At 51.3% G+C, this 8,347-nt stretch overlaps 1 protein-coding gene across 2 annotated transcripts in view; it reads right to left on the reverse strand.

The window, feature by feature from the left end:
- IGF2BP2 (insulin like growth factor 2 mRNA binding protein 2) overlaps positions 1–5,452 on the reverse strand; it is a 24,435-nt gene extending 18,983 nt beyond the window's left edge. For both annotated transcript variants that reach the window (XM_027878273.1, XM_027878272.1), the window contains exons 1-2: positions 5,194–5,452; positions 4,673–4,733 (exon numbers count right to left, since the gene is read on the reverse strand). In XM_027878273.1, coding sequence (XP_027734074.1) covers positions 4,673–4,733; positions 5,194–5,383 — 251 coding nt within the window. In that variant the 5' untranslated portion in view covers positions 5,384–5,452. The remainder of the gene's footprint in view (positions 1–4,672; positions 4,734–5,193) is intronic.
- Positions 5,453–8,347: the final 2,895 nt, after the last annotated feature.

The raw sequence follows: 8,347 nt of genomic DNA on the forward strand, positions 1-8,347 counted from the left end.
AAAGAAGGTGGGGGAAAAGAAAGGGAGAAGAAAGGGGGGAAAGAAGGGAGGCAAAAGAAAGGGCAGAAAAGAAGGAGGGGAAAAAAGGTGTAAAAAACATGGGTGAAAGCAGGAGGAAAGAGGGGGGAAAGGGGAGGAAAGAAAGGGAGGGAAAGAGAGGGGGGAAGAGGGGAGGAAAGAGGGGAGGAAAGAAAGGGGAGTGAAAGAAAAGGGGGAAAAGAAGAAAGGGGAGGAAAAGAAAGGGGAAGAAAAGAAAGGGGAGGAAAAGAAAGGGGAGGAAAAGAAAGGGGAGGAAAATAAAAGGAGGGAAAGAAAGGGGAGGAAAAGAAAAGGAGGGAAAGAAAGGGGAGGAAAAGAAAGGGGAGGAAAATAAAAGGAGGGAAAGAAAGGGGAGGAAAAGAAAAGGAGGGAAAGAAAGGGGAGGAAAAGAAAGGGGAGGAAAAAAAAAGGAGGGAAAGAAAGGGGAGGAAAAGAAAAGGAGGGAAAAGAAAAGAAGGGGGGAAGAAAAGGAGGGAAAAGAAAGAGGGGAAAAGAAAGGGGGGAGAAATAAAGAAGAAATAAGAAGAGGAAAAAAGTGGAGGGAAGAAAGGGGAAAAGGAAGGAGGAAAAAGAAGAAGGGGAAAAAGAGGCCAAAAAAGAGAGAAAAGAGGGAGGAAAAGAAGGATGGAGGAAATAAGCAGAAAACGAAGGCAGGGGGGAAAGAAGGGGCAAAAAATTCATGTATTCTTTTCCTTTCAGCTTTGGTCTCTCTCTGTGCCTCCAGATCCAGGTCAGCTTCCCCTGGTACCAAGAAAAATCCTGAGATCCTATGGCATGGACAGTGTGGCCTCTTGTCCCTTCCCTGCACCCCTGCTCCCATCCCTGCATTCCCACTCCCATCCTCGTATTCCCAGTGGGAAGCACAGACCCAAGAGAAAAGAAATCCGAACCTACTCTAGTGGCAGCAGTTCAACCCCACCAGAAAACAGATAAACCAAAATAAAACGGCATCACCCCAAGCCAGAGCCAACGCTGGGGTCTGGGAAAGGACCAGCTCCAAGGGGATTCTCCTGGCCTGCTCCTTAGGGAACAGCTTCCCAGACCTAGGGGAAACTGGGCACACATCCAGCAGGCAGCAGGAGAGGGTTTCCCATCCCTGACCTGAGCAGCATCACCCTGGCAACATCATGTCTCTCTCTCTCTCTCTCTAGATATATATATATATATATATAAAGCGTATTTTTTTAAAATATGTCTTATAAAAAATGTTGTATATTCTATAGCAATGTTTCGTGTGGTTTATATAATTTCATATATTTATATAAGTATTTTATATAAATATAGAATCATAGAATAGTTTGGGTTTGGGATTGTTAAAGCTCATCTAGTCCACATCTCTCATATAAAAATACATATTAGGAGTATACTTTTACACATATAAAATAGATATTAGAAGTATGTTTTTATACCTATAAAATATACATTAAAAGTGCCTTTTATATAGTATCCTTATACAAATAGTATCTTTTATTTGTACCTACTAAATATTTTAAATACACAACCACAAATTATTAACTTATATCACTATAAAAGACACTAAAAGTTATAAAATATATCCAGTTTAGGATATAGGACTAGGACTGAGAGCAGCCTCACTTTGAGCACCCCAAATTCAATTTTCTGCTCCCCACATGCATTCCCAGACACATGTGGAGAGGTTCCAGGGGCTTTTCCTGGCAAAGCAACTCGTGCACACAGAACTCCTCTCCCCTAATTAAACATCTCATTAAAGCAATTAATAATAAGGCAGGAAAAGATGGGGAGACCAAAAAGGTTTGGATGTGTATCCCAGTCTTTAAAACCGCCAGCATTTTGGGTTGAAAAACAAAGGACTGTGGGAAAATAAACGAATAATCAATAAAGCAAAAACACACTGAAATGAGAATCGAATTGCTGCTCAAGAGAGAATTATTTAAGGTTAATTCCTTTGTAAATAGGAGAAAATGCCAAATCACCCCCAGCAAAGCCCCTCGGGAGGCACCAGCATTGTTCCCCCTTCAGCAACTTTTAATCGGGGCAAATTCACATGAGTTTTACATGTATTTACACTGTAATATTTAATATTACAGTGATTTCCAGGCTCCCCCTCCCTCTGCTCACATCCTCCTCGTGCTTTCCTTTCTCATTTCTGAAAATTACAGCAAAAGCAGAAATTAAAAGGCACCTTTGCAACCAGAACCCCCAAAATCTCCCTGGTCTGGAGATAATAAAGGGAGTTTTGCTACTTATTAAATTCCCCATTTTTATCCAATCCTTGCCTAAAACTCAGTGCTGAGGTGGCTGAGTTTTACTTCTCATTCCCCACAGAAAGCCTATTTTTAAAAAATATCCTGTCTTTATATTTTTATATATTCTCTCTTTTCTATCTTTCTTTCCCATTAATAGGCATTTTAAAGATTTTAGGGATATAAAACCAATCTTTAAGAGGGAAGATGCTGCTTCTTCCCTCAACACCATGCTCTGCATACAAAATACTCTTGGAGTGGCATTGCTTCAAGCAAATAAAAGTATTCCCTCCCCCTGCTGAGTATCAAAATCAATTTTTAAAATACTCTAAAAATATTAAAATGTTGATTATAAAAAAGAAAAATTATTTTTTCTTTAATTTTCCAAGCCACAATCCAACATAAACAAGGGGGAAAAAAAACAACTGTGAAGCTGTTAGGTCCTTCCTAGAGGAGCCCAAATTATTGGGATGGCAGCAGAAGGGCTGGTTATAAACTCGTGGGAAGGGAACCGATGGATTGGAAGGGATCCAGGATCCTTCCCACCACTGTCACATTTAATTCCTGCCTTCGGAGAAACAGAAACCACCCCCCTGCCAGCACCTCCCCTCGAGGAATTCCCTTCCCTGCTTCCTGTGGGGGGATGTCCCGGGCTTTTCCAGCCTGTTCCTTATCCAACTGTATTTACACACGTGTCAATATACTGATAAAACAGATCTGTATTCGATTTTAAGGGGAAAATCAAGCATTCCAGGTGAAGATGGGCGTGGAGGGAAACACCTCCTCACATCCCTGTGACGCAGGAACGCCGAGGGATCGGAGCCAAGGGGGACTCAGGTTCCCTGACCCACATAAACCCCAAATTCATTTAAATAACGAAGGGGGGATTTTTACCATTTAACTCCCTAAAATCCCAGAATCTTTCCAAGACTTGACCACGACTATAAAAATTGGATTTCAACTAGGGGGAGGGGGGAATAAACACAACCACGTGAGGCCCCGTTCCCTGCCAAAAATCACTTTATAAAAATAAAATCTATAATCTACCCAGTCGAGGCACACCCCCCAAACTGGGTATATTAACATAAAGAAGAATAGATTTTTGGAGGGACTGGAAATAAAAAGATATTGGCTTAAATTAGATTCTGATAATAGGAAGAAACTTGGGAATAGAAAACTTGCAGCCATCTGAAAAAAGAGCAATGTAAAATAAATCTGTATTTATTTCTGGGCTGGTTAAGCTGGATTTGCTTTGGTTTTATTTTGTTTTTTAATTTTAAAACTTGGAAGGAAAAGTAGGAGCCCCCCGAGCCCCAACGGAGGATTTAAAGATGAATTCCTTGTTTACATCCCCTGTATACATGTGAAAGGTCAAGCCCCGGCTCTGTACTATGGCCCCAAACTCCCAGTTCCTGGCTCCATCCCTCTTCCAAAGTCACCAGCAGCCCAACCTGAGGCTGTAGCAGAGGTTTTAGCTCAGGAATATCACACCTGGGAATTTCCTGGGGGCTCGTTGGGGTGGTGTTTGGAAGGTGGAGAGCGTGTGATCCCTGCCGAAGAAGAAATCCCACTCCGGCACACGTGATGCCGGGCACGAGCTGTTCCCCCCGCCCCGCTAAGCCTCAATTACACAACAGCATTTCCAACCCCCCCGTCATTACCAAATTAATACCCCACCAGGAATCCCGGGCCAAATTCAGACCCCACCTCCCATCCTAGGCCAAACCCGCGCCGAGCGGCGGCAAATTATCCGCCCGGACCAGCCCCTGGGGTGTTTTTTCCTTCCTTTTATCCCTACACATGACGCGGGGGAAGGGGAATAAATCTCGGGATGAGGCTACGCAGCACAGTCCCGGGGTTTATTTTCCCTTGGAAACATACATGTGCCCATCGCCCCGGCCTCGGGCACCTGATGGAAATAAGAGGGCGCACTCCGACACGATGGATTAAATACGGGAATGCTTTGGGCTCGGGGGTTCTCTGGCTGGATAACGGGGGGATGAGGTGTTTGCAAAGGGAAATTTGATTAATTACCTACTAAAAATAATAACCCTGAGGGCGCGGGTGGCTCCGCTGTTGGGAAAACCTCCACCCGCGCCGCGAAAAGTGCGGAGGAAAGGGGCGCTTTTTTGGTGTTTTGCTGCTAAATAAGAGGCTGTTTTCCACGGGAGCGGTGGGGAGCGTAGGGTGGGGGACATCCATGGGGGTTCCCAGCCGTGGGAACGCGGCCGTGGGCCGGGAGCTCCTTCCCCTGCTCCCCGCGCTGCGCTCCGGAGCGAAAGTAAAACCGACGGGGCTCCCCCACCCCCATCCCCGCATCCCTGTTCCTGGAGCTCCCGGCGCGCCCCCCGTCCCGGTGGGACGGACGACGGGATGGAGGGGTCTGGGGGGTGACGACGCGGGCTTACCTGAGCTTTTTGGGCACTGAATAATCCACTTCCATCACTTTGCCGTGCAGCTTCACTTTCCCTGCGGAGACAGCGGGGCGCTCAGCATCCCCCCGGGATGGCCAGGGCGGCATCCCCCCCGCAAATCCCAGCCCTCCCCATCCCACCCCACATCCCGGCCCCCCGCGCCCCCCGGGCTCTCCCCGCGCCCTCCGGACCCCCGGACCCCCCGGGCCCCCCCGCTCGGCGCCCGCGGGGAGTTGGGCTTGGGCACCTCGTACACGGGTCCCCGGGGGGTTGCAGGGGCCGGGGGGGCGGCGGGGCCGGGGCCGCCGCGCCCGGGGGGCTCCCAATAAAATCGGACAAAAAAATCAGCGAAAAATAGAGGCGAGGTTGGGAAGAGCCGGGGCGGGAGGAGGGAGGGAAGGAGGGAAAGGAGGGAGGGAAGGGGGGACCGGGGGATGCCCGGGGAGGGGGCAGCGGGGTGAGGGGATGCGGGGAGGACGCGGGGGGGACGCGAGGGGCGCGGGGGGGTCACTCACCCGAGAGGGTCTCGATGGCCCGGATGGCCCAGTTTTGGTCCGGGTAGTCCACGAAGGCGTAGCCGGACTTGAGGAGGACCTGGCCGGGCAGGGGCAGCTGCCGCTCCCCGAAGAGCTGCCGGAGGTCCTGGGCGGTGGTGGCGGGGCTCAGGTTGCCGATGTACAGCTGGTTCATCCTCCGGCGCCTCATCGGGAGCCCCCCAGGCTCCTCCCCGGGAGCCCCCCCGGCTCCTCCCCTGCCGGGAGCGGGACAGACGTGGGCACGAGAGGGTCCCGCTCTGCGCCACCGGCCCCGGCCCGGCGGAGCCTCCGACAGCGGCGGGCGGAGCCCGGCCCGGCCCGGCCCCGGGGCCGCCCCGCGGGGGGGCAGGTGGAGTCGCCAGACCCCGCCGGGGACGGGGGCTGGGGGGCGCCCGGGGGGGCTCGGCTCTGGGCCCCCACAGCCCTTCTGTCCGGGTACCCACAGCACCGCAGCACCCCCAAACCCTCCTCGGCCCCAGAACCCTCCACGCCCCCACACCCTCAAACCCTCCGCTGTCCTGGAACCCACCACACTCCAGCACCCTCTGACCGCTCTGCCCCATAACCCACCACACCCCATTACCCCCAACCCCTCTGTCTTGGAACTCACCACACCCCAGCAGCCCGGATTCCATCACCTGCGATCCCATCACCTCCAAACTCAGCATCTCCAACCCCTGCTACTGCTCTGGGACACCCCCCCCTCCCCCAGCGCCCTCAACCCATCTGCCCCAGAACCCACCACACACTGTCATCACCCCAAACCCTCTGCCCCGCATCCCGCCACCCCCCATCACCTCGACCTCACCCCCCCAAACCCTCTGCCCTGGAACTCACCACACCCCACAACACCTCCAAACCCTCTGCCCCAGAAAACCACCACAGCCCAGCACCCTAAAGCCCTCTCCCTTGGATCTCACTACACCCCATCACCCTGGCCCCTCTGCCCTGAACCCACTGCAGCCTATCGCCCCCAAACCCTCCTCTGCCCTGTCACCCACCACATCCCAGCATCCCCAACTCCCTCACCCCCAAACTCTCCTCTGCCCTGGAACCTGGTGATGCCTCACCTCCCCTGACCCTTCAGGAGTTCTGTCAGGGACAGGAAAACTGCTTTGCTCAGGAACCAAGGTAAAAAAAAAAAAAAAAAAAAAAAAGGAAATAAATTCTAATATATATATATATATATAAAATAAAATTTAATAAATTAATAAATAGACGATATAATTAAATATTAAAATTTTTAAAAGTAAATAAATGCCCCTTCCCAACCCAGATCCAACTAGGCATCGCTGTGTGTGAGCCTGTTGTCCGAAAGGCTCCAGGAGATGCCAAGCCGGTGCCAGACACTGGAGCAGCATGCTGGGCACGTTCTCAGCCCGCTGGGACATGGCTCCTGCAGCCTCTGGGGAGGGTGGCTGTGCTGGAGAGTGTCCTTAGGTGACCAGGAGCTGCTGTCACCACCTGCCTGCAGGTTAAATGACATTTTCCTCCCTCCTTTTTAAAATAAAAGCCAAATCCCTATGGAAGTGCATCTGAGCTGTGGTTAAGGGGCACAATAATACTGGCTGGGGAGGCGACAAGTTGCCTTGTGTCCTAGGGACAGTTGTCCCTTGATGGGGGGTGGGGGGTGAAGGGCAGCAATCCGAATTACCCGGACTTGAAGGCAATTAAAGGGCAATTAAACCATCCCTCTGCACTCTTCCCTGGCACAGGGAGATGGATGGAGTAGGAATAGCGGTGACGGGAGCTCGATGCCATGCCTACAGCAAAAATAGATGTGGTTGGGCTACGATGATGCAAAGCCAGAAGAATCCTTCTCCTCTGATTTCCCCGGCTTTGCTTTCAGGCAGCTCCTGCCTGGCTGTCATTTGTCACTGGCGCAGCAGACTCCCCAGACCCCAGCATATTTTTGGGGTGATTTTAGGCTGAAATGGGTTGTAATGTCCTTTTCAAAGATCTGACCCTCAATCAGGTCATTCCTTCCTCCTCAGGGATGAGCTATTGACAGGAATGGGGCAGGGAGCTGCCAGTTCATCACGTGAGGTCACTGCCACTGGGAAGCAGCAGGAGAAGCATGAGGTTTCAGGATTAATTAGTGCCCATGGGATCCAATACTTATGACTCCTCACTCCAGCTTCTGGAGCTGGATGTAACGGAGCAGTCTCCTGCAAGCACTGGCATGAACTCATCCCTCCTACCCCTGAGTTTTGGTTGTGCAGAAAGAGCTCAGCCACCTTCCACAGATGTTTTCCCAAACTTACAGACCTGGTGCTCTCTTCCCCAGAGTTTTGGGGGATCGGTCTTGCTCCAGTTGTGATGCTCAAGGGGAGGAAAATTTCAGAGCACTGCTACAAAATAGCTGGAGAGGCAGTTAAGTGGTCCTAAAAGCAGTGCAGGATTCAGCAGGAAAGGGAAAGGCATCTTGCAAGGGCAGCCCTGCAGGATCATTACTCTCTGGAAAGGGACACTGGCATGCAACGAGTCTGGGATGCGGCAGCTGGGCCGATACAATGGGCAGAAAAACATGAGAGGTTGAAGGAGGATTTGTTTAGTCCAGAGAAGGGCAGGATAACCTGGTGCCTGTGAAGGGCTGTCTTGAAAAAAAGAGAAACTAGGAAAAAAACGGAACGTTTGGTTGATTGGATACAAAGAGAGAAAGAGGTGCTGTTCCTCAGCTGGAGATTTTGCGGGGAGGTTGGACAAACACCTGGACTCCCACATCCACCCCAGGGCTGCTCCAAAGGGTTCCTGAGTCCCCTCCAAGCTCCGACTGGCCCACAGCTCCGTTTTATCCCAAGCCTTCGGCAAGCCTTTTTCACAGCAAGCAGGTTAGGATCCATCATCCCCCTTTTCTGGTGGAATGGTCTTACTGGGATGCATACTCGGGGCACTGGTTGGGCTCCTATTAATGGATGATTTTGGGGAGGTCCTGGCTGGGGCACCGGTGTTGGATCCCTCCTTGAATCCCACATCCACAGAGGGTGTTGGGAACAGGACAGAAAAGGGACAGAGTGGGAAGGGAGGATCCTGCCTGGAGCCAGCAGGATGTGGTGGCTCCAGAGATTACCCCAGAAGGCTGTGGTTATCCAGCAGGAAAAGCTCAGTGACCTGGCTCAGGAGCAACTTGCCT

This window comes from Empidonax traillii, unplaced genomic scaffold (genome assembly GCF_003031625.1).
Source record: "Empidonax traillii isolate 1590-97213 ecotype Southwest subspecies unplaced genomic scaffold, ASM303162v1 scaffold40:size2234952, whole genome shotgun sequence".
Lineage (NCBI taxonomy): Eukaryota > Metazoa > Chordata > Aves > Passeriformes > Tyrannidae > Empidonax > Empidonax traillii.